General features: G+C 31.5%; 1 protein-coding gene across 1 annotated transcript in view; it reads right to left on the bottom strand.

Annotated features, from left to right (window-relative positions):
- The window catches only part of LOC118181276 (clotting factor G beta subunit-like), a 34,623-nt gene extending 7,813 nt beyond the window's left edge, over positions 1-26,810 (bottom strand). Inside the window, exons 1-6 of the mRNA XM_035350379.2 lie at positions 26,685-26,810; positions 11,257-11,299; positions 8,680-8,741; positions 6,526-6,614; positions 4,707-4,969; positions 670-818 (exon numbers count right to left, since the gene is read on the bottom strand). Of these exons, the coding sequence (XP_035206270.1) occupies positions 670-818; positions 4,707-4,969; positions 6,526-6,614; positions 8,680-8,741; positions 11,257-11,299; positions 26,685-26,738 (660 nt within the window). The 5' untranslated portion in view covers positions 26,739-26,810. The remainder of the gene's footprint in view (positions 1-669; positions 819-4,706; positions 4,970-6,525; positions 6,615-8,679; positions 8,742-11,256; positions 11,300-26,684) is intronic.
- Positions 26,811-27,985: the final 1,175 nt, after the last annotated feature.

Here is a 27,985-nt window from a genome sequence, read left to right as displayed (position 1 = left end):
TATGAAGAGCAGCAAGTTAATCAAAATCACTTTTTAACAATACGTTATAAGCCATTTGAGCATTCATCGTACATCTATGTATTGTTGGAAGTCAGAAAAAAGGTGGAACTATGCATTATGAAGTCTGCGGCTAGTAAAACTGATAACTTAAATCATTTTACGTTAGGCCGTTGGGAAGGATCTAACGGGTTCTCTTTATTGCCAAAGTGGCTCTGCTGTGAAGCGCGTACAAATTGCACGCTATATTTGCAATGAAAAAGTGTCTTATAATGCCGTTTTGGTACTTTTCTCTCTTCTAATAGGGGGTTTAAAAGTTTTCAACATAGTTCTTGGCATTATTAAATGAAGATAACGCTAAGACTGGTATTACGTATCCATTAATTTAAGCGAACAATTGTTTCAGAAAGTTTTTCTACCATTAAAAGTAACACATAATATTTTCCTTCCTTTCGCAAAAAAATTGGAAGTTTTTCGTTTTCAAAAACCAATCAGCTATCAGCATCGAATTCCCATCATCAGGATTGCAGAACTAGTTTTCCCTTTACATGATCACTCTAAAACGTTCCGCCGTGATTGGTGTTTCATTACCATGTGACGAGGCAGAAAAATTGTTCTAAAGATTTATTCTTCTGAAATGTTTTGAATGTGTGATAGGACCTTAATACTTACAAAGCACACTCCAGTTCCACTTGTGGCTACAGCACACTCATGTCGGTCCGTGATGGCGATTATCATCATTGCAAAAAAGAGTTGACATAAACTTTTAGGTTGCACACCCAAAGAAGTAGTCCTCAAAATTTCGGATGGCTTATCAGAATCTGTAAGTAATGAAAGTAAATTGCTTTGCATAAAATTTTTTTCAGCATCACAGAAAGCGAAGGAACATCTAACATGGAAACATTGTGTACAGTTTCTAGTTTACTCTTAAAAACAAAGATTATTAAAAATAATGTTGCCAAAAAAGATAAAAATTATAAAGTTAAAAAAAAGTCAACGTCGTTATAGCAAAAATTGTTTAGAAACATTATTTAAAAGTGCAAATGGTGCGCATACATCGTTAAATTCTCCCCAAAATCGCGACTTCATGATACGAAAAGAAAATAAAGATTGTCATCCTCATATTTTGCAGTTAGCAGTAAAACATCAAACATTATACCGCTTCTTTCACCAATGCATCGTTTGTGAAAACGAAGGCAAAGCTTTCTAGGAATCTGTAAAATTTGTGTTTGAAATTTACAAATCTCGCTAAGACTTTAAGATAAAATTAGGAAAACCAAATGAAAAATTCTGAAAAACTTAAATAAAAATACAGAACTCTTACATTTATTCGATAAATAGCAAATTTAATTAAGTACGAAAATGAGTTTCAAAAACTTAATGGAAAAAGTGTTATTAATTTTTTGAAACACATTTTGTACACTGAAATAATGTAGTTTAGTTATGTTAAAATGTCATAAACTTTTTATCTTATAAAAGTATTTCATAGTCAGTTTATACTTAATTTTTCTCAATTTTAGCAAGTGTGCGCATTAGGTTTGACATTTTAAACTTGAATTACATTAATAAGTGTGCATAATTGTAAAATCTAAAATCTATGACTATTGTGCAAGTTTTAATCTGTTTTAAATTAAATTAAAATGAATGGGTAAGAATGTTATTTCTTTGAATTTTCGATTTTGCACGAACTTAGCTCTGAAACTTTGCAGATATACTGTAGAGATATTAGATTATTTCGGAGCAGGAGAGATGAAAAATTAGCAATGACTTTGCCAGGACTCGAAACACAGACCTCTCGAATACGCGCCTAGTGTGCTGGCTGGCCATTACACCACGAAGGTATGCTAAGAAGGCTGGAGAAATACCTTATAACACTTTGTATAGATGTTGGTCTCTTATTGAGGCTAGAGATTTACTGAAAACCAGAAATGGTCGAGATCCGATTTCAGACCTTTTTATTTTCCTTGCAACTGAGAAAGTCAAATAACTCCTTGTGCGTAATTTGCTACCCCGTGAATGCTGAATATCAAACTTATGCGCATATAATAGCACAGTAAACTGATAAAAATCTTACATTCGAATCATGACAAAACAGACTGAAAGAATGATTCTAATGCATTGGTTTTGTCACAGATCAAAAACAGCTGATAGTTGATTGAAAAGTAGCCCGATGTGAATTACAGTCATGTGTAATATTTCATAGAAAAAATATTAGCTTTGGTGTATTAAAACTTTCATTTTTTAATTTGAAAAAATTAGTAAGATTTATAGGTTTATTTTTGTTTAAATCCTTAACCATCTTCACGAAGAATAGTTCTATAGTGGAAAGAACGAGCCAGCTTAGGTAAATTTTCCTGATGCTTTAGTTTTGGTAAGGGCAGACGAACGGTTAGCTACTAATTGCAATTCTGAGTCATTCACCCATCGTTAAACTTATATTTGAGCAAAATTAAGCTTTTCCATTAAAACCACGGACCACGATATATTTACTAAAAGTATGAATAATAAATTTCACAAATTTTGAATTAGTTATTTCATATATTCGACTAGCATTGGTACAGGTATATAAAGTCATCTGCGATTGATTTAAGTATTATATTTGTTCCATTTGATAAGTATTTTAACAACTCAGGCTAAGCTGTTTATATTTTTAATTATAAATAAGTTTAGTTATTTTAAATATTATTATTTTGTACCTCATTTTCGATTGATTAGCAGGTTTGCTTTGTGCAACGGCGCTCTCTAAAATTGCGTGTTTGTTATGTTTTTTAAATACTTGATATGGAAATGCTTACTCAATGGTAAATGCAGCTGCTAATAACAAATGCCGCACCTGCCGGTATAGTGGTTAGTGAAGCTGACTGCCTTATCTACGGGCCAGGGGTTGAATCTTGGAGAAGACATAGATGTTTGGAAGCGTATAGTGTTTGTTCTGAAAGAAAGCACTCAAAATAACCCCCGAAACGAGTCTTCTCCAGAAGTTGGTAGTAGAACATCCAGAGCGGTAAAGATACTCTAACCGCCTTGAGTTTGTTGTTGTTGCAAGGGGTGAACTACTTTGAGTTATCCCTCAAAATTTGGGCGAAAGCTTAACGATTAACAAGGCCTTGTAATACCTGACGTATACCTACGGCAATGCACAGGCGCCGGTCTTCCTTCAAAATGTGCGTTGCCAACTTATACCTGCTAATAACAAATATAAGTAGAAGAAACTTCCACCAAAGTTTCATATTGAACATCCTTAAGTATACCACCGCATGGAGTTTTATTTCGGAGATTTATGTTTAATATCAAACTTAAATTGGGACTACCACAGTCCCAATTTACTCTAGTTTACCGGTACTGATGTTTTTAGGTTAATATGTAACCTAGATGAATCACACACAGCTGTGGTTTGATTGTTCTGCAGAATTAATTAGCGAAACATCAGCTCCTGTGTATTTCAGTTGGAGTTTACAATATATACTAAAGTAAACTGGAACTTCTACTAATGGATTTTTCCAAGTCATCTTTACATGGGAAATAAACATAAAGTATTCTTAATAACATGACAATAGAAGTATGCCACCTATTACTTACATTCCTAATAGATTCACTACAGGAACTGAAGTTTGATTATTTTATGAGTAAGATTTTTCAAGAACTTTTGAATAAATTTTGATCGGTTTTTATCTGTTGAACTCACTATAGAAATGCACCAATATGGAACACTTGAAATCGACCTCTTTTTTTAAAGAAAAACTTTGAGAAAACTATAAAACCTCAGCCAGTCAATTAATTACAGTCGCTAAGAATGTCTGGATCACTAAGAAGTAAGTTGTCTGGATCACTAAGTCGCTAAGAATTACATCATGCTATACAGTACTATTTATACATATTGTTACGAAATGTACAGGCGCGGTAAGATGGCTTCCTCGCAAAGCTGTTTTAGGGTTGCCACATTTGGCGAGAAATCGCCCATTTGGTGAAAAAATTGACTAAATGCCATGGACGGATGGAGAACCTTCTGGAACGAATTCTTTCCGGTTTAGTCCAGAATGTGCTCTAACACAAGTCGAAAGCTATATAAAACCTGCTGGTCCGCAGTCAGTTAGTGTGTGCGTGCCTCATCGAGAGGGCGAGTGAGAATGCCTCGCATAGAATGCGAGTTAGTATCGAGTTGGTGTCTCGTCTAGCGAGTCAATCGCGTTGCAAGCCGGGCAGCGAGTTCCGAGTGGGTCGTCGAGTGCACCGAAAGAGTCTCGTAGTATATCGCGGTTAGTGAATTGTCGAGAGAGCATGTTGAGCTCCCGGAACGACTGAACCGAAGAGTCGGGAGCTGAGCTCTGTGTCGTCGAGTGCATCGCGAGTTGTAGCGTGGAGAGTTTCGAGAGTACGTGGAGTTCCGAAAACAACCAAGCAGAGTCGGGAGCTGTACTCTGGTGCTTGCAGTGAAGCTGTCTCCACCGTGATAGCCTGATAACCTGAAGGCTGTGTCGCTGATCATGTCAGCGTGTTTATAGTAGTTCATTGACGACTGTATTGTTCATTGACGTGTCTTAAGGCTGTCTTGACAATGCTGGCTAATAAAGTGTGTTTCGATACTTCATCAAATAGTGTTGTCATTATTCACTCCAAATCCATACGAACCCCTTACGAACGTGAAGGAAGAAAATAACCTAACAACTGGTGTCAGAAGAGAAAACCGTAACAATATTTTAAGTGCTTACCAGTGGATGTCACTCCCCAACCCATAGCTTGCGCATACTCTAACTCAAATTCTCTTCCAGCTTTAGGAAGACAGATGGGAGATATGCTGTCACTGAGTTCCAAAGGTTCTGCTATCCTCAGTATTGCAATATCATATTCTGTTCCGGCTCCATATTCAGGATGTGAGATGACTTCACTGAATTCTATTTTAGTTTCTGGGCCTTTATGTCTGATATTGCCAACTATACCGAAGAAATCTGTAGCTGGTTCAACTCCATTTTCACTAAAAAACAATGAAAATTCATTTATTGAACTGCAAATGAAAGTTATTGGTAAATATGTGGGAGAGACGCAGACCATCTGCAATATAAAAGTAGATAAAAATTAAATATTATATATAAAAGGGTATGCAAATTTAAAATTGATTTTTATGTAATGTTATAGCTTGATAAGTGTTGCACGTAATAGTTTTACATATTGTTTTTATGACAATTGAAATTTCGAATTTTCTCTTTATTTAATTTAATAACATAATAAAATTTCCTAGAAGTAATTTTAACAAAAACACAATTTAGAGCTGATACTCTAAAGAAGATAAAACAACTACTATCTTTAGGAGACATAGTTTATAGATAGGGATATTTAGTTTATAGATAGTGTATCGAATAAATCATAATATATAAAATTAAACTTTTCCTCTTTTTGATCCCATATTTCATATGAAATATTGGAGGGGGTAAATTGAAGACTATTTTCTTGAATTTTGTTTTGCAGTTTATTAGTTAAAATTTCTTGGATGTGCAAAAAATTTTTAAAAATGTCATTCAGTATTCTGCAAGCTAAAAATTAGTTTACATTCTATTATTTTGACGAAGACATCATATATGTATATATGTATCATCATATATATATATATATATATATATATATTCCTAGGAGACAATAATTAAAACCTAACAGACGGCATATTAAAATGTTAGATTTCTATTTGATTAATAATTCTCATTACATAAATAGTATTGCATCAACTTTCATAGTGTTGAAAATACATATAAGATCTAAATCGTAATCGATTGTCAAAAATGTCAGTTTCGGATGGATAGAATTTTAATTCAAGCTGAAAATAACACCTTTACAAGATATTAAAAACAATTCTTGAAATTTTGCTTAAAGCAGAAAATGAAACAACAATCTCGGATATCTCAAAGAGTAATAGCTTATAAAGTGCTTAATATAAATGATTCCAAATTTGAAACCACGTAAAGAAAAATTCCAAAAATTAAATCAAATAGCTCTTTGCTTATTGAGTCCTTAGTTCATTTACATCCTTTCTTGAAATCTAATTCAAAAAGTAATTGGTTCAGTTAGTAGTGATCATCGAGTTGTTATTGCATAAAAGCGTACAATATTTCAACGCTTATTTCCACGGACACCTCAAGAAGTTATTCTCATTTTCATTTATATACGAGGTATCGTATTTTATAAGAATCAAGTCTCGTATTTTAAAAGGTATGCTTTCATCTAAAGGTTCTGTCTTGTAGAGTCATTAGATTGATTTGGAAGCAAGGAAGATGAAAAATTAACAACGCCTTCGCCGGGAATCGAACCACAGACCTCTGAAATACCGTCCCAGCGTGCTACCGTTACACCACGAAGGCACGCTAGGGAAGTGGGAGAAATACCTTATAATCTATTTAATTATACTAGTTTATAATTTATTCATATCAGAAGCCTTTTAGCCTGCGCGTAAAAAAATACAGGAAATACTTTAAAGAAATCTAGAAAAGCTTTAAAATAATGAATTTTATGATTTAAAAAAAGAATAACACGTAAACTTACTATTCTACGCAATGCGCAGCTGTCATAACTAATGATGGGGATATTAAGGAGGCACTGCATATAAATTTTCCATTGAAGTGAAGAGCTACCTGTTACGGAGAAAAATAATCCATTTCATCAGAACATCAGGTTATGTTTCTATGTAAGCTATGCATCTGTCTCTTAAGTGTTAAAATAAGTTTTAAAAGAATGACTTCAAATGCTGAAATCAGTTGGAACTATTTCTGGTAAATTGCATTTAAAGCCTCGTTCTTCTCAATGATACAGGAATAAATGAGAATTCTGCCACAGATCTCATGGCAAGAGGATTTCTTTATAATGCAGCACGCAAATTAATGTTTGGTTATTTAGATAGAATTTCTGCAAGCCATGAAATATGCGACAGAGGCGGAAGTTAAATTTTTCGAAATTTTTAGTTGCAAAAGTATACTGTGATAAAAATCGCTCAAAAAAATATGTGGTGTGAAAGCATGGCTTAAACTCTGCGGTATACGGTTAAGAAAAGTGAATTTGTAGAATTTATATAAGGTTCTTTGTGATCAAAAGCTCTAACTTAACAAAATTTCCATTCATTTTTACTGAGAATAAGTCATCTATGAAGTCTAATAAACAAACTGTCTATTTAAGTAAGCTACAGTTAAAAAAAATTGTTAGGATCACATCGCCTATTTAATAAAATGTGCAATAATTTAACCAAGTTCTAAAAGCTGACTGATTTCATATACTGTCCGCTGCTTAATGCTTTCAGTATCATCATTTTTCACAATGGATAAATTAAATTTGAAGCCCCATCATTTTCCACAAAGTATAAATTAAATTTGAAGCCAGTTCCCCTTCGGCCTTCTCTCAAACCAAACTCATCACTTGTGGGTTTTTTTTTTTCTGTGGAAGTATTTAAGAACTGATAATTATATAAAACCCATGTCTTGAAGACTTTGAAGTAAAGGTACTATTTCTGTTTACAATCCAGTCATCTCTGTTGAGATGCGTAGAAGAACAATCTCTCGTGTATTTTACCATCTGCTGCAACATAAAACGTTGTTCAACCACCATTTATAGATCAATATTATTTACTCAAATGCAAGTTGGAAAAATATGAACTGTTTTCTAGTATGTATGAAGTGTTCAAAATTTTGTGATTGATTTTCTGAACTGAAACATTTCTGTTTTTCTACATTTTAGCTAAAACTTTGTCGGCGCTACTCTCATTGAATAATGATCAGGTCCAAGGTAAAGCAAATATAATCTACTCGAGAAATATCCTGTTTAATGAGATCTATTCTAACGTAGTAGCAAATTTTGGAATTTGACCTTCATACCACGAAGCAGAACATAAACTAGAATTTTCATGGAATGGCACTCAATATGAAAAATGCAAGGACTGTCTAAAAAGAAGTTAGAATGCTTTTTCAAGTGCACATATCTCTGCTGTGCGACCTATGGGAAGTGGAAAGGAATCTGTTAACATTGTATGGTCTTACAAGTTGAATCTGCATCTCCATAGCAGTCTGCATATCAGCAAACTTATAGTTTTTGATTACTGATAGTTTTTGGATTTCGTCACAGACAAAATTGCAAAGGAGACTCAAACAGCGTTAGACGGTAAACTTTTGTATGAAATTCAGGAAGTCTACTGAAATGTTGCATATTGAAGAAAGTTTATGAAGATGTTGTTTTGTCTTCAGATAAATTCATCAAGAAATGCAAGACAATAGAATGGAAACTGTCACGAACAGTACTTAACAGTCCTTTTGTGGGAAACTTGCTCATATTGATGTTAAACGGGAGAAAAACCATTAAAACACCCCTGCAATTAACTCATTCGCTAGGACTTGAAAATCTGGAACACTGAAACTAACACTTAACGCTGACTAACATTATGAAGTGATTTTGCCGCTTGTGTCATAAAAGTAGAAGGCGGAGAAAAGCATTCAATAGCCTAACTGTAAGAGTTCACGTTTGAGCTTTTCTAGTACATAAGAGCTAGAGTTTCGAAACTGAACTTTATTTTCACAGATCAGTTTTTTACTCGTGTAAATCTTTTCACGTTCGAACATTTATATTATTATTATAAATATAATCATGTTATTAAAGCTAAAAAAACTGAATTATTAAAAGGCTTCTTCAAATTTAATACTGGCAATTTCGTTTTACCATCCACGGAAATTCCTTTTCTTCAGCTTCTCTGCCGTTTATTATTTTGACTTCAAAATCATCTGGAACAAAAAATTAAAATTAATGTTTGATATCACAAAACGGCTTATTAAAAAAATTCTTGAAATTGATGAAACTTTTAATTGATGCTATATATTTTTATATGTTTAAAGAGTCATTATTTTCATCCATCGTATTGAAAAAGGTTTAAAATGTTTAATCATAATTTCATCAAGAAACGAATTCACAGTTTTCTATGAATTACGAATTCTCAAAACTCGTTCTCCAGTCTAAATAGAATTTAATACTAAGTGAAAACAATCCCACACCTCCAAATTTTAACCCAGTTTTCGAGTGTGATGCTACCAGCATCGATGCTGCTATCGTTAATCACTATATCTAGAAACTGATCTACTTTTAAAGCTGGTCATCATGACGCCGTATCAAAACATCCTAAATTACGAAATTGAGACAATCTGAGAAATAATTTCATATTCATTACGTTTCAAGAATTGCAGCTGTTATATAGACATCAAAGAAAAAGGAATCAGTACATATGGTTAAGTTTTTATATAAATGAATCCTAACTTAAATATTTTATGTATTATGACATATCATTTTAGAAAGGGTTTACAAAATCAACAAGAAAGGATAAGGGGAAAAGAGAGTAGCAGAAAAATTTGGAGGTCTTAATACTCTTTTTCATGCTGGGATAGAAATGAAGAGTGTCAAATCATAGCTAATATGGATTCAGGTGCAAATTTGGGGTCCTACGATTAAAGCAAACAGCGGAATAAAAATGCCTCATTTAAAGATATTACCTACTACGAAGATTATTTATATATTATCAAATTGTGAAAAGACCTAAGTCTTTTATATCATGTGTTCTTCAAAACAACTAAAACTGTTATTCGCTAAAATAAAACTCTTGATGATATTTTTACAGAGAGATTCGTTCAGATAGCTGAAACCTATATATCTCATTTATATATTTACCAGTTATCATCATATCGTCTTCTAATAAAAGTTTATTCTTATCTTCAAGTCCAAATGATAGATGAATTATTTCGGGAATACAAAAATTATTAAATTACCAGAATACTATAAACAGCATGGAATCATTAGCATGTGATAATATTGCGCATTTATGATATTCAAAGGTACACAGTGAAAAAAAAAAAGGCGACAATTCTATATCTCCAGTTTTACTGGTCCGATTGACGGAATTCAAACTGAGTTTTTCATGTCTCAAAAGCGCGACTTAAGAATGTATTAGATATATGTATAGCATTGTTCTAATGCAAGCATTTTGACACAAAGTCGGACTTTTTCTGAAATGATTTGCTAATTGTTTTTCATATTTCTATTCTACGACTCAAATTATGTTAAAATGCCAAGTTTTGTCAAAATCGCACGTACAGTTTAAAAAATATTAGCTCTCAAAATTTTAGCTCTTCAATGTTAATCAAATTCGGTATATATTTGCTATATCTCTTTTTTTTTATTCAAACTATTTTATTCTTTCTTTCACATTTCGAAATTTAGGCTCATTCCAAATAAAATTTCTCCCATTTTTTATGATTTATTTCTAAAGTTTGTGTGTTTAAATAATTTTTATAAATTTTTCGAATAAAATTTTGAAACATAACCTGTAAAAGTTTTAACATAATCTTAAAGTAAATGTATTTCTAGGCACACCTGCAAAAAAAATTAGAGTTTTTCATTCAAAATTTTCTGAGATATGCATGGATTCACATATTGGCGCGTTTAGAAATTTGCGTGTTTTCTATTAGCGATAATAACGCCAAATGTGGTTTAGGCACTTTGACAAAACTATTTAAAGCAATGAGCGATGACGTTTTTCGCTCGTCTGCAATGAAAAAAATTAAAGGAAATAGGTTGCTATAAATTAAGAAGTTCGCCAAGTGAAAAAAAAGTGCTCCAAGATAAATTTTTGAATTTTTCCGTAAATTTCGCACCATATTTTACAAAATTTAATATTTAGGCATAATTTGAGTAGTAGAATCGAAATATGGAAAACATTTGGCATATCAATTCAGAAAAAGTCCGATTTTGTGTCAAAATACCTATATTCGAACAATGCAATATGTAAATCTAATATATATCCTAAGTCGGACTTTCGGGACCTGAAAAACGCAAGTTGAATTTCGTCAATTGGCCCAGTAGAACGGGAAATTTAGAACTGTCACTTTTTTAAGCGCAGTGTACATGCAAATTATCAATATATAACGAATAGAACATAATATATGCTATTAATAATTCTATGCATTATTAATGCCTTTTGCTTAGTCTTCTAATCTTGTATTTAAGGTTATGAAAAAAGTCATTTATTTTGATTTCCTGATTACCCTTTATTTAAAACACAATCTTATTTAAAAACGAGGGGAAAAAATGTTGGAATTTTGAAATTTTTTATGGAAATTCTGCTTTTTATTTTAAATATTTATTACTTTTAGACATATAAAATATAGTATGGTAAATGCTACTCAATTTTCTTTAAAAATCAAAGATTTCTTTTAAATAAAATTTAGCAAATGAGACGAAACTGAAACATACCTGAATCTTCATTTGAATTTCTTGTAGCATTCAGAGGTCCACTCTAGAAAAAAATCATAATTTTAAAACAAAGATTATTTCTAGGTTAGATTATTTAATCAGTTATTACGTTAGATTATTTAAAGATTATTTAATCAGTTAAACATATTTATTCTCTAGTTCAAAGACTTCAAAAATAATTTACATTATAAAATAATGATGACATGATGATAAATCCTCTAACAGTCTCAAAAGGAACTAAGTTAGTTAATTAAGCGAGTTGTACATTGCAATTTTATTCTTGATTTTACTTTATTTAATGCGGTGTTATTTATTAAAAAATTAGATTCTAAAAGCTGTATTTTTAATTATTAAAATTTTTAAGAATATTCTCATTTTCAAAAAATTTGGTCTCAGCTTTATCATCAACTGAGAAAATATCGCTTAAGCTTCTTTTCTGTGAATTGTAGAAAAGACAGTATTTCACATAGAGTTTGTAACTTTTCTTATGAAGTATTTATTCAAAACATGTTTTAAAGAAAGTTAAAAATGGCATTTCAGTTTCAGATGAAAATGAAGAAGTGTTTATTCGTATTGTTTCTCTGCAAAGTGTTTGAAATATCAAATAAATAACATTTTCGTGTATGTATTTTTAACGCACTTTTTAGTTTTATTTTTGATTTAATTTTTAATAAGTTTAAAATTTTATTTCGCCTTCATATTTAATTTCCATCTTTTGCAGTTTAAAATATTTTAAATACTTTATTTATTTACTTTTAATATTTGAAAACTGTTCTTAGTCCAATAAATTCCTCGATATCAGAATGAGCTGTTATAAGTATCAATAATAAAAGACAATGAAAACTATTTGACGAAGAGCTTGAAACTCGGGTAAAATTGGATGTATGTACGAGGAGTATACATATATATACATATTGAAGAATATATGTATATATATATATATATGGGATGGCATCGTTCATTATAATCGGATCACGCGACAAGCTGTGAGAGTAAATGTTTTACTTTCTCGATGATGGAAGTCAGACGATTCCGCCATTAAGACGATGACGCGATTCAAAGATGTTTGCTTGTAAAAGACGATTCCTTCTCTTCATCTGTATATATCATCTATGAAAATTCATCTTTCTACACATTAATCATTTTGTAGTTTGTAGCAACTATTTATGTTTCATTAAATATTCGAGTTATTCATAAGTCAAATTAGTCATTTCAAGCCCCTAGACAGCCACATCGGAAGTAAGTTTACAGACATCATATTCCTAGACAGTTAAGTATCGATTCTACAGAATTGAGCGCTCAGGCCGGTATGAGCCTAGGAAGAAGCATGATGAATATTACAAGAGAAGAGAAGTAAGTTTTTTTTTCTATTATTTCCACATTGTTACTTCTAAGAATAGTGTTCTATGATACTGTGAATTAAGATGACTACCTTAAATTCTATTCCTAGAATTTCAAATTCTTTAAAGAGTGGGCCTACTAAGTCAAATAAACTTTTACATCAAATTGTGTTTGGAACTTTGGGTGATCGAAAAAATAGAGCGAGATTGGGTAACTTTTGTGCTTTTCCATCTGATTTTAATAATGAAGAAACAAAACAAAATTACTTAAAACTCTTACTGCAAATGATTTTATTTCTGTGTGTAATTTGTTACATCTTAATTATGATTCAAATCCTGATAAAAACTGTGATTTAATATTGAATAGTCTTTGTGATTTTAAGCTTTTAAAATCCGAAAGTGATGACGATGATGAGTTATCTGAAAACGAAAGTGTTTATGATTCTGATAAAAATGATGATATAAATTCTGTTCGGTCAGAATCACCTCCCATAAATAACTCAGTGGATGAAAACATTATAATGCCTAGCAATATTTCCCTACATTTTCGTGATATCTTAGAAACTGTTTCTGAATTTAATGGCACTGATACATATCCAGTTGAATCCTTCATTGGTGATTTAGAAGAATCTTTTAAATTATTTAAGTTATCGGAATTACAGAAAATCGTGTTTGCTAAAAAATTGCTTACTGGTTCTTCTAAAGTATTTATTAGGTCTTTGAAGGGTATAATATCATGGGACAAATTAAAAGAAAATCTTTTATCGGAATTTGGTTCTGAAATAAACAGTGCACAACTTCATAATTTGTTACAGAAACGACACTTAAAACCTGGTGAATCACTTTCCGAATATTTAATTGCCATGCATGAAATAGCCAGTCGCGCTTCTGTTGATGATTCATCAATTCTTGATTATGTAATCAATGGGATACCAGATCAGAGTAGTAACAAAATTATTTTGTATGGGTGTAAAACTATTTCTGAATTCAAAGACAAATTAAAAATTTATGAGAAAATTTGCCTTCCAGATACGAAGAATAAGGATTATTCAAGTACTAACACACAAAATAAAGCACACGCTATACTTAATAAGAGTAAAGAACCAAGGTGTTATAATTGTGGAAGTTTAGGTGATAAATCTAACTCGTGTAATAATTAGAGTAAAGGATTTAAGTGTTTTAAATGCGATTTGTTTGCACACAAAGCCGTAGATTGTTCGAAAACATCATCTAAAAATATCCAAGATGCAAAAGCTGTTGCTCCAATAACTCAGACTTGCCAGAAAGAAATGCATAAAACTTTTAGTTTGGGTAATTTGCAAATTGATGCTTTAATAGATACTGGTAGTCAAGTAACGCTAATCCGAGAAGATATACATAAGAAGATAGGTTCTCCTGAACTTATGTCGGCAGAGCTACAGTTAACGGAATTTGGCAACAAACCTATAAAGAGATTTGAAGGTGAATTTGAAATTGATGTTTCTTCATTTAGATCAAATATTTGTTTTATGGCAGAAAAGAAGAAATCTGAGAATGATTCTGAAGAGCAAAAAAATGCTTATTGCAATGGAAATGGTTCTAAAGAAGGATTTGAAAAAGTTGTTAATTATGGTTTTTTACTTCCAAAACCAGAAACTGATCCTGTTAGTATAGTTCCTGTTACAGTACCGAATGTGATCAAACTGGATACCTCATCCACAATCAAAGCAAGCGGAAAGGATTTTCTGATTGTGAATTCTGACGACGTCCCGAGTGATGCAGATTCTGATATAAGTGAAAATGATGCTATTAAAGATGAATTTGAATTAGTGCAAAAAGGAAACTCAAGCACAATACAATTAGCTTCGAAGGCAACGAGGAGAAACGATACTGCAGAAGGCGATTCTGAAGAGAATTATTTTTCCGAAGAAGAGTCAGTTGCTAAAGATGATGAATCAAATGCGAATTCCACTAGAACAATTTCAGTAAAATACCTTGCAATAGAGAAGCAAAAGAAGCCACTAGAGACGAAGAAACTACAGAGACCATCGAAGAAGAGGAGAAGATTGAAGAGCAGAAGTCGATCAGAAAATCTAATGACAACGACGTTGATACAGAAAGCAAAGACGGAACAAAAGAAACTGAAGAAGGTGAAAAAAAAAAGAAGCGAAAAAGCAGATTCAGAAGATCCAGGAAGAAAACCAAAAGGCTTTGATAATGAAATACCGATTTTGATGATTCCTGATTTAGACGTTTTTCCCGACTAGACAAATTTCTCACGATTTAACTAATGGACTATTGTTTTAGAGACGTGAACTAATTTAAGAAGACTGAAGATGATGTCTAAGGATGAAATGTATGAAGGAAGACGGCTTAAGATGATTTTGATAAGACGCATTCGAATGACGGATCTTGAAGATATCTAAGACGCATTCAGAAGACCTATCCAGACAGTATCCAAGAAGAGGCATTCAGACGATGTTTAAGAAGACGTAAATACAAAGACGAATCCAGACAACATGAAAGGAAAGACGTGTTTGTAAAATACACGTATTCAGACAGACTGTTCAAGATGAACGAACATTGAAAGAGCATTTAAGAAGAGCTAACGCCATTATTTCTGAGGATGTTAAAATGATAAGGGAAGATGGCTGAAATAAACCATTTAGGACGACTTTTCCCTCAAGCGGTAACTAATTTTTTTTTTTTTAATTTTATTTTTCAGATCCCTAGATGAGATGGTGGTGCTACGAGAATGCGAGGCGGCATTCCATCAGAATGGACGAGCATTTGTGGGATGGCATCGTTCATTATAATCGGATGACGCGACAAGCTGTGAGAATAAATCTTTTACTCGATGATGGAAGTCAGACGATTCCGTCATTAAGACGATGACGCGATTCAAAGATGTTTGCTTGTAAAAGACGATTTATGTTTCATCAAGGAACTATTTATGTTTCATTAAATATTCGAGTTATTCATAAGTCGACTTAGTCATTTCAAGCCCCTAGACAGCCACATCGGAAGTAAGTTTACAGACATCATATTTCTAGAAGTAAGTATCGATTCTATATATATATATCAAGCAAGGTAGTAATTACAATATTGAATAACCAATTTGGTCTAGAAAACATCTTGCGCAATATGCTGCAAAATAAGTAAAATAGAAATTGTAGTAAGCTCGCCCAAAAGTCACCAGGAGCTGCCGCTCCAAAAAGCCCAGCACGTTTTAAAAAATTAATACATATGAAAATCAAACCATTAAACATGTAAAACAATAAAAAACAAAATCAGATAAAAAAGTAAGCGGAAAATGGTAAATTAGCCCAACTCGACTTCCAAACTGGCTTTTCGAGAGAAATTTAATTTGTTTGAACGTCGAATCAAGCTAACCCCATTACGCGTTTCGCTTTTGATAGTCTCAATTCTCTGTTCCAATTTCCCGACGCGTCCGCACAAAATGACACATTAAGGTGTTAAAATATGTAAAAACTATTCCGAAACATCTTAAATCTAGACTAAAATAAAAATAAAAATAAAAATAAAAATAAAAATAAAAACAAAAATAAATAGCTGTCTGCTATTAGTCCTAAATATACAAAAACATACGGGCTGGGCCTGCAAGCTTAAAGATTACCAATTTTATATATTTTAGAAATCTGTAACGAAAATCAGTAATTAAAATAAAAGAAAACTAAGATGATAATCAACAAAGTGGGTCTTGCTAAAACCAAGAAAAAGTTGTAACAAAAGAAACAAAAAACTGACCTGTGGCGATGCAGAGCTCTCCCTCTTAAAACTAGTTGAAAAGTAGTTGTAATTCCCTTCTGTGTACTTCAGTCGTGTGACGCATTTAGGGGGGAGCGAAGTTCTGTGGGCATCAGCCAATACGAAGAGATTGTCCGTTAGCTGCAACTCGTCTCCTATTATCGAAGAGGGTCGGAAAACTCGGAAAAACGTGAAAAGATTTCAAAAATGGCGTCTGATATGTAGTTGGAAGAAAAAATTGTGACTGAAAGTGAAAATGGCTAATTCAGCTAAAACTACAAGACTTGGCCACAAAAGCAAAAGTAAAAGGAAAAAACAGTCATTTGTTAAAAAAGTCGTAATTCTTCAACCTAGCGGGCGATCAAGCTACTTTGAAAAACGAAAAGGCCCGATTTGTTAATAAAAGCAGTGAAATTGGCCATTATAGAAATTTAAAACTATTTACACAATAGTATTTAAAAGTAAAGTGCCAAAATTTTTGGAGGAAAAAGAATGAATAAACAAGAATTATCTGTACATTTTTACATTAGATTCTCTGAATCAGTCATCCATCTTAAACCGTCCTTCGGGCTTTAGGCATAAAATATCATTATCTAATTCAAAAAATCTAAAAATAGGTAAGGCTAATGCCAGCTTTTTTAGGGTATTTCTAATTATTTTATGAGGAATTAGGTTACTTTTCAAAATAGTTACGAAGTATAGTATTTCTTCTTGTAAGTGTTTCGCAGTATTGCAAATTCTTTTTATTTTGAGTAGCTGTGAATAAATTGTGTTGAATATGACTCTTTTGGAAATATTTGAATTCCAGTTAGTTAATTTAAGTGTGGAAAAATTAAATTTTCTTCTTTTGTCGTAAACTTTAATAAAATTGTAATCTATAATATGTAAATCAAGGTAGACTACATTATGCTGTTCTGTATTTGTTTTATTTAGTTTTAAGCATGCAGGGTAGATATTAGCTACTTCTACTTTGTTGTAGTTATTAAATGTAATGACATCATCAATATATCTATAGATGTGTTGGTAAAAGATACGTTCTTCTGTACTGAGTGAACGGACATAGGTCAATTCTTTTGTAAACAGGAATAATTCACAGACAGAGCTTGAAAAATTACCGCCCATTGGGATTCCCTGTACTTGTTTATAGATGCTATTGTCAAATTGAATAAAATTATTGAAGAGCATGCTGGAGAGGAATAGTTGCCATTTTTCGTTGCTGAGAATGGTAGAAATTTGCGGAAATAAATCTGGAAGAGCTAGTAAACTTGTAAAAATTTCTTCAAGTGGTAGTTTCTTAAAGTGGTATATATATATATTCCTGAAAATTTTATCAAAAATTTGGGCAAAAGAAATCATTGGACATTCAAGCAGATTAAAGCAATCAAATTATGAAATTAAATTCATCAAATCAAGTCATTACAAATCTTATCGAAAACGGTATTAGCTATAGGTTCGAAATCTGGGTGCTTGGCACTTAATTCAAAAACTGCAGAATGTTATCCTTAGAAGATAAGCTACGTGAGTGTAGCTATGATTATTTGCCTCTGCATGTTTTGGTAATTAAAGTTACATCTTTAGAGTAACATAAATACAGGGAGTTTAATCAGCTCCTTTATTTCTATTACTCTAAAAAACTTACAATTAAAATTAGAGATTTACCTAAGAAATCATAAAATATATTTTTTATTTTTTAAAATAATATTTCTTCTCGATTAGGATTATCGAATATTTAAATTTTTCTTCACAAATTATTAATGTTATTAAAATATTGTGGATACTAATTCTGGATTACTAAATATAAATTCTGGACTTCATATAACTACAACGCATTGCTATAAAATTATATGAAATCTTCTATATATATTCCCTTTTAAGCAAAAAGCATACTACTCAACTTGCTTCTTTCCATCTCTCTGCACGCGTCCAGTAATGCGGATGAAAGCGAAACCATAATTTTCCTTTCCTTTTGCTGAATTCATTATTGTTATTTGGGTTTTGTGGGGGTGCTGAGAGTTACTTATGTAGTAGGTAACGTGTTAGTCTCCCAAAGGAGCATATTTAAGAGAAACATAAGTTTTAAATGTACTTTAATTGAGCTTTACAAAATAGATAACAAAGCATGTCAACCTATGACATATGAGAATACACGTAGTATAAGATGGATAACATGGTAAGCTAACTTGACAATGATCACTGCTGCATTATACCGTCTTTTTCCGAAAATAAGATACTGTCTTACTTTCTTTTTTGGTCCAAAATACGCGCTAGGGCTTATTTTCGGGGGAGGGCAAAAATAAAAGTATAATTATATATTTTTATTTAATATTTATTTTACACAGAATACAGAAATTTTAATTTATTCAATTACAGTCATGTCATCTTCTGGAACCTCGTCTCATAAATAAAATTCTGAATTATATTCTGATTTTCTTCCAAATCCATTTCCTGTTGAATCATTGGTCTGAATCTCTCCTGTCTTGCGATATAGCTATCGTTAAATGAATACTTCATATCTAAGTAGCCTGTTCGTAGTGCATTGGAAACATCACTATCAGTTATTTTGTCTCATGAATTTTTTACCCAATTCACAACTTCTTGTAAGCCTGGTTTTACAAAATTACCTTGATGATTTCTCACCTTTCTGTTTTCAATATATTCATTGATTTCCATCCGCAAATGATCCTTGAATGGCTTGTTTATTGCAATGTCAAGTGTCTGGAGGTAAACAGTCAATCCTGCCAGAATCATTATTTGATCGTTAAAGAATTGAAAAGATAGCATTCAAATCACTTTGTTCGTTAATAGAAAGGGAGAAAGCTGTTGTGGATCTCATAAGATATGTTGAGGGGGTAGCTACTCGAAGAAAGTGTCCCCATCCTTTACTTTCCTGAAACAGCTCCGCTGTGATCCTAATGCGACACCGCTGAGAAGATAAGTAACCCATCAATCACCCCTTTTGATTTTCGACTCATTCTGTGGGGGTTGGAAAAAGGTCGCTGCGTCGTATGTGTCTCGGGGATTACGGTTCAGCCCAAATTTCACACCGACGAGAGTCTGCCGACGCTAACGGATGACGATGCCTTTCCTGTGAACGTATCTCTCTCGGGGCAAACGGTGAACTGGTTAAGATAAATTCCAAGAATTAATTTGAAACGAACTGTAGAGGTAAACAATTAATTTCTCGGAATATTTTGTTTCAAACATTTCTCTGAAATACGAGTATTAGGAAAGCTAAACATATTATTACTTATACTTAATAAATCAACAGCATTTTTTAACGAATTCTTTTTGTCACATTATTTTAACTAGGGATTATTTTCGGGGGATGTCTTATTTTACAAAAAGTTCCGAAAATCAGGATAGGGCTTATTTTCGGCGGATGTCTTATTTTCAGAAAAAGACGGTATCAGTAGTGTCTACTTTGCCAATATATTAGGCAGGCAGGAATTTGGTTGCAGTTCGAGAAATTATTTTATGGCAAACGATGATTGACTTGAATGCAACAGTTCCATGAGATACTTGATATAAACGCTGTCTGGGACACTGCTAATTCATGTTTCTTTTCCTATATTTGACAGCTACACTCTATATCAGGATTCCCTGTATCACATCTTCGCACTTATGTAGAACTTTTCATCGTAGATGACCTTACGCATAACCGCAACGGATATCCCGAATAGCCACATCGGGAAAACACAGTCTTGGCTTCTATGGCGTGATTAAGACTTCTAGTATTGCGCTGACGCAAGGGGGAATGCAGATTTTATAACAATTATATAACTAAATGCGTTTTTAAATTTTTTGTATCTTTATCAAATTTAGGCTTATTCCCTTTTATTTTTAATTTTGCTTTCTCCTTACTTTGGAGACTTATATTTTATATCAAACTGATACTGCAGTTATTTATTTGCTGTAATTTTCCGATAATTTAACAATTCATTTTTTTATAACTTCGCTTCATTTTAAAAAATTTTGACTTTAAACTAAATTACTTTCTTTTGTCCCATTTCTCTATTACATAAAAATATTTTTCCCCATTATTTTTAACTTATTATTTGGCTTTCTCTCCTAATGCGGATAAATGTTTTTAAATAATATTTATTTTAGGCTTAAAAAATCGAGTTTTCACAGAGGTTGACCAGTTTTACAGTTTCTTTTCATTTGATTCAACATGTATTGATAATTTATGGTGATAACATAATATTATTTAAGTTACTAATTAAAAAATATTTGATTTCCTGATTATATTGTATTACTTTGTATAAAAATTTTAAAGTCACATCAGAGCAGATTATAAATGATTAATTTTAAAAATAATAAAATTTTCAACCTAATTACTTACTGGCATCTTAATTTCTTACTAGTATTTTACTAGTGTTTATTTATTTTAAATTACATTTAACTAGCTAATTACATTACCCATTTTAATTTTAATTTCTCGGATATACTTTGTGAATTCGTTTTGATAATGATCCAGATATTATTCAGAAACGTGGCTGTGTTGAAACTTTTTGATTGCTTCTGGAAAAAAAAAAAAAAAAAAAATAATAATAATAATTTTCAACTGCTATTTTCTTTTCTTATTTTGTTCAGCTTTTGCTTTAGCTCTGATTTTCATTTTAAATATTATTTTTCTTAATTGATTAATTCTATGAATCATCTCTTCATTATTTAATTAATTTTGCAACATATTGCGCGGTCTAATAATAAATAACTTTGCAATTTTCAATCTATAGAATATACATATAAGGCAAAACTTAAGAAGCAGAACAGTTTTATTTTACTACAATTGTTGATGGTATGTCAATAAAACTTATTATCTTTCTTTAATCTTTGTTCAAAATGCAGTTATTTATTTTCAGAACTATTAACAGAGGCCGAATTAAGGAAGCAAATCTCAAAATTAAATTCCTTTGACAAATTTATGACTTGTACATAATATTTAAATTATGATACTTTAATATTTCCACTTTATATATATTTTTTTTATATTGCTGACAATTAACTTTCTTCTTCGTCTTCTCCGGTTAAGACGGTTCTACTAATTTTTTCTTCTATGAATTTAAATAGTACAGTGTTCAGCACTCATCAGCATTCTTGGTATTTGTTAATATTTGATTTTGATAAACCTTCAGAATAAATTAAACACTAACTGTATTTAACTTTTTAGTATCTTGGAAAAATGTTGCATTACAGAGAAGTTCTATAAAATTCTTCTCTATTGTACTGAATGATTAACTCGTACTACAATACGTTGTTTTATAAAACAAATAATGCAAACTTTTAAGTGCATACTGCTTAATAGAATGACTTAACGTTTAGTCTCTAATATTTGGGTGCCCACCAGGGGCCGAGTGGTAAAGAAACTGAACACTGGTAGTTCGGTTCGAGGTTCGAATCCGGCGAACGGGCCGGCTGCATGGGCTTTTTCGTGGTTTTCCCCATGTGTAACGTGTATACGAGCCAGTTTCCCTTAGAAAGTCCTCCACGAAGGCATCTCTCCCCTTAGGCAGATAGCCCTCGAGGCTTTGCCATAATCACACACTATATTTAGGCAGATAGCCCTCGTGTGCTTTGCCATAACTGAATAATCCAATCCAATCCAATCTAATATTTAGATACAATTTGCAAAGCTGAAGTTTCAACGCTAATGTTATTATGCAGTCAGGTTCTAGTTTTAAAGAAACCAAAACATGACAAATTAACTTTGGTTCCTTGTGGAAACTACCAGGCGACATATCGTCTATTGAAACAACTCAATTCAAATGTAAGTTTAAACAATGTTTTTGATTAAGACTACGGTTATTTCGAATTATTAACACTACGTTATTTCGAAGGAGACATGAAAAATGAGCAATGCCCTCGCCTGTACTAGAACCACGGACCTCTCGAATACGCGTCCAGCGTGCTGACCACTACACCACGAAGGCATGCTAGGAAGGTGGGAGAAATACCTTATAGACTTCAAACTTAACATTCTGCATAGCTCGTCCTTACAGTTTAATTTTCGCCACTTGCTGGATTTTAAGATAATATAAAACATAAAGTGAAAGTTAATTCCGGAAATTCATGAAAGCAAACTCCTTTCAAGCTTTGGCTCAACCTATCAAACTTATCAAGCTTTTGACTATTCTAAATGTGATAGCAAACTGTCTCTCCTAAATTTTCAAGAACTCTGTTCTAATATATATTCAATAAAAACAAACTCACAAGTAATTACCAGCAGAATTTTGATGGCGTAGAAGTGTTAACCCATAATGAATAGGAAGAATTCACCTCATTTGCGGTCGTAAATTTAGAACCCCTTTTTTCACGGGGGGGTCTGAAAAGGAGGGGATAATCTTGCTCGTGGTCTTGAGAAAATGTGGGGGTCCTTAAACATCTAACTTCTCTACATTAAGTTTTTATACAGAAGAAAATACAAATTGAATTCTTCGAATGATTGCAATTTTGTACGATGAAAATGTATTATTGAATTATAAAGTGTAAGGCAAATAACATCTTTTTTTAAAGTAGGAATACAGATATTTGTTACACCAATGAATTTGTAGTTAAATATTGAATTTTTCATTTTGAATGCTATGTTCCATGTATGCGAAGTAGCTGAGTATATGAGAAAATAGTCTTAACCCAAATGGCCTTCAACATTTTCACGTCTAAAGGACTGTTTTTCAATTACATTGTGGTCTCTGCTTTTTGGTTAATTTTCTACTGACATATAAACAAAACATTAAATTGTTTTTAATTTGAGACTTATGAATAAAATAACGCAAACTAGACTGCAGAAAATTCTTAAGAATGAAGTTAAATAATACTGAAAAATACATTATTGATGCACTTTTGGGTTTTATATGTAGTAGTATTAACTACTACTATAATCCTTAAATGGAATCCTTTTATTATATATATATATATGTATATGTATATATAAATGGAATCAAATATAGAACAAGGTATAAAATATATTTATTATACAATGTTCATTACCATACGTATATTTACTTAATATCAATATAAATAGTTAGTTAGGTTTCGTACATATATAATTTATTTTTATATTTTGTATTTTTTGTATTAGATTCAGTATTGCATACGTATCTGAAGTTTAATTTGTTCTCTTTTTGGGTTACGACTTTAAGTGAGAAAGAATTGTTAGGGCCTTCATAGAGATTACATTATATACAATCAGGATAAGACTTTTCCATTCTTTTAATCATTATATATATTTAAATACTACTTGATAAGTATACATAAACTATAGCAGTTTTTTAAGCTACTTATTTATATATCTATTGTTTGGTCTGGTTTGTTTGATTATAGCAAAGCATTCGACGGTTATTTGCCTAAGGGTAAGGGTGCCTCGTGGCATTTATGTATCCAAATTTTTCAAGCCCTATTGCATACATTAGAAATACTTATTCTCGTAATAACAGATAAGTATGTGTTATTCTCTTCGTAATTTTCAGTATATATATTTATATTTATAATTAAGAAATCTTTTGAAAGCAGCGTCAAACAGCTGTCAAAATTATATTTTAAAATTATTATTTAGAAATGCGCTTATAATGGTTTTTATATTTACTAAAGATACTTCACCTTTACTCAGGCTCACCGTATTCAAGTCGATAGGACCAATTGAATGGAAAGATCGACTTGTTAATTCATTTTTAAGTTTCAAATCGGATGAATAGACTCTCGAATAAAATAGCACATTAAAATACGGTCACTGAACTACAGTGAGCAATGAAAATTTTACAAACATTTTCAATTTTTCAATAACAAAGGTTTCGTACTGTATCTTATGAAAACAAAATATCAGAATTTAATTAAAAGTTTCACTTATTAGAAAAATAGAAAATATAAATATTTGTGAATAAAAAGAAATTATCTTCAAAAAAATAAAATTTAAATGAAAAAAATAAAAGAATTACAAAATATTGCAGAAATTACATAAAATAGCGAATAAACTTATTCGGCACAAGCTCGCTAAATGTAAAACAGATTGTACTGTCAGAAAGCTCGCCTTGTCACAGAAATACACTGTTCATCGGGTTTAAAGGTTATTCAGACTAACGTGCGAAGTTCAGTGAGTAACTTGTATTTTCCTTTGAATGTATAAACTAGCCAAAAAAATTGAGCACTTGACAACTAGATGCAAATTTAACAGATGGGAGCACATGACAATTAGATGCAAATTTAACAGATGGATTGAAGGAACCCTACTGCAACGTACCACTTTGTGTAAGCATTTTCATGGATTTCCTTAAGGTATGTAAATATGAGCCCATTTTCCTTAGAAAATTCTCCATGAAATCATGGCTAGCCAACCCTCATATGTTTTGCAATATTCAACACAAAATCATTCTTAAGATGATTAATTAATGAATTTTATGTTAGATGATACGAAGCTTTTCAAAAACTAGGATGCTTTCCGTAAACAATTAGTATTAATAAGCGCTGTTCAACTGAAATTGGGTTGGATTATTTGTTTATAGCAGTGCTTTTCAGCCGACTTACATGTACCTGTATGTATTGCTCAGAGGGGGGTGGAAGGAAATTCCTGAACGAAAACAATGTAATAATGAAATGTTAATAAACAAATAAATATAACTTTTCGTACCTTATGTAATTTGTCTCTTCTGATACCATGTGCATCATTTATTTCTGATATACTGATACTGAATGAGACCTAAAAACAGTTTTTTTAAAAATATATCTCCCCTTATGATCCCTGACACAGCCGTTTACTTGCCCCTTCCGTAATTAACGTCAGTCTCCTGCTCTTGACCGCATTTGCCAAGCCACCGAATAGGAAATTGGAGGCGAAGGCTGATTAAATCTTCATTTTTTATTTCAGCAAACATGTGGCCACAATCAAGTTGGCACATAAATTGTGCCTATACCGAAAAGTTTACATTTTAGACAAATTTGCAGTAAGATAGAAGAAGCACCCAGACTGCAGTCCAGATTAGAAAGTAAGTGCTTTATGTTCAAGGTGAAATCTTAATTCAAATTGAGTTAGTTTTGGTTTTCAATGAATTTTGATTGGATAGTTAATATTGATATAAAATTACTATTGGCTGTTCGAGTTTTAGTTCCATTTACATCACCGTTCCGTCTTACATAATCAGAATTATGTAAGAGTCATATGACATGGATTAATCTAGAAATGACGCAGTGCAAGGAGAGGTTACCATTTTTAGAACTCAGAAGGAAAATTTACGTTGCTAATTTAATAATCTTTTACATACTCTTTATTTTTCTTACATATATACGTAGCTAATTTGTATCCTGGTGGGAGATGTAAGTAATAGTGCAGACAAGTAATAAGATAATGTGTTAAATAACATAAACCTTGCATAATAATTCATGAATGACGGAACTTTGTTAGAAGTACACTTGTGTTAGTGGCATATATAGATCGAATTACAGTAAATCAGACTTTTCCAATAAAATACATACTTCGTAGCCTAACTCCGCATTTTGTTATTTAAGATACATAAAATCTATATATGTAGATTGAATTAATGTAAATTAGAATTTTACAGTAAAATTATGCACTTAGTAGCCTAGTTTTGTATTTTGTTATTAAAGTGATAATTTACGTTGCATCCAGAACTCCAGTTTGTGCGAATAGGAAATACGAAAACTTGGCATTTGAGTTAAAACCATTTAGTGATCTAATAAGACAGCATGAAATGAACATAATTATTTTGCTAGTTCCTTCTAAATAAGGAGATGCTTGTTAAATTATTGAGTAAAAATATGTTAAAATAATAAAGGAATTACTTTTTTTAACTTGAATTCAGTTTAAAGCAATATTTTATTGCATGTAAGTCTTAAATTTAAGTTCTTTTAAAATTCTGTGACATAAATTATGTGCGTAACAGCAATTCAATAGTTCATTAAATTATAAAATATGAATTAGATTTAAAAACTTTTTTAAATTACTCCTCGAATTCAAAATCATATGCTCCGTTTTCATCGTAATGCTCCTAGCATTCGATTTTGAACTCGTTTTCTGCTTAATTATCTCATTTTAGAAAAATGATTCGGTGATGAACATCAAAAGCAAATCAAGAGTGCTAAGACAGCTTTTACATTACAGCGAATGAAAGTATTAAGATAATAGTAAGACACTTTAGATTTTTAAAGACGCTACCAAAGCATTAATACTGAGAGAAATTAACAATAAACATTTTAAATCTTGCTTTGAAAAATCTTGCAAATATTTAATATCTTGTATTGAAATACATTATTAATTTTAAATAACAGCAATACAAATTTTATAAAAATATAAACTGCTTGTAGACATAACACAGTAAACTAAAATATACTTACTTCTACTAGATAGGTAAAACAGCTTAAAACAATTATCCAAGTATTTACAGCCATATTATTTACTGGAAATCAAAACTCACAGCCCAAATTTCTAGGAAAAAATGCATTGCTGCAAAATCCAACAAACCGCATATTTATACATCAGAGTGGAATAGATTCTGAGTTTAGGTCAAGGAATATTTGATTTAATTAAATTCTGAGGGCACCCAGCTCTTCGGTAAATTTATTTTAATATCTAAAATATGCAGGATTGGCATACACTGTTTACTCTTTCTCCTTTTTGTATGCCAATGTTCGGAAGGGAACTGGAACATAAATGTGGTTGTTTTTTGACCTAGCTTCTTGCATGCAGTTGCATTCCAAAGAAAAGTATTATTACATATTCTTCGTTTGTTGGCTGCTTAATTTGGATATTTTAATAGCATGTTATACATATCAATGACCATTCATTCTTACTTTTTTATTTTTCTTTAACATGAAAAAAGTAAAATAAAGCTGTTAGTTTCTTAAAAGAAAAATTAAAGGAAGTATCCTTTATCTATAACTTTTTAAGAGGCATTGTTTAAAAATCATCTAACAGACGTACTGATTTGACCAATAAATGATTAAGCCCTTCTTGGAAGGATGTTGTTTTTCGAATTTCCAACCCCAAAAAAGCGTATCTCTTTTTTACGCAGTTTTAAAAGAAAAAGAGCCTACAGATTTTCAACAAAACGGATTCAATTCTTTCTAACTTTTCTTACGCTTTTAGTTTTATTAAATCAAAAAAGAAGGATCGATTTTTCTACCAGTTTTCAAAATTTCTTTTGAACTTCCCCTCTTGTTATCACAACCTCATCTCTGCAAATAGAACTTTTAAACTTATCAATCAGTATAATCTATTTGATTTACTGAAAATAAATTTTATTGTATTATTAAAGAGCAATTTTTTTACTAAACATTACGATGAATTTACTTCAGCTGTACTGATATATAAAACGTTATAAAGAAAAAAGCCGTTCTCTATCACTAAGTCTTTACATATCAGCATAAGAATATGTGATAAACACCGAGAAAAGAAAATTCATGATTTCCAAGTGCAAGAAAAGTAAAAAACACTTTTTTTCTTTTAAGAATATATGCAAAACTAAATCAATATTCCTAAAATTAATTGGCCGAAAAATTCTGAGCATTATCAACCTTTCAAACGGAAACTCATGTTTCTTTTAAGGCACCGGGAGTGCTTTAAGAGTTTTGTCATGCATTTCTAGTATATATTTCCTCATCTAAAGATAAATCCTATCCGAACATATCAGTTGTAA

The sequence above is a fragment of the Stegodyphus dumicola genome, chromosome 4 (assembly GCF_044657685.1).
Source record: "Stegodyphus dumicola isolate Sdum_Otavi_A_Nest chromosome 4, ASM4465768v1".
Lineage (NCBI taxonomy): Eukaryota > Metazoa > Arthropoda > Arachnida > Araneae > Eresidae > Stegodyphus > Stegodyphus dumicola.
Note: the sequence above shows the minus strand (reverse complement) of the source record. Positions and strands in the feature narration are given on the sequence as shown.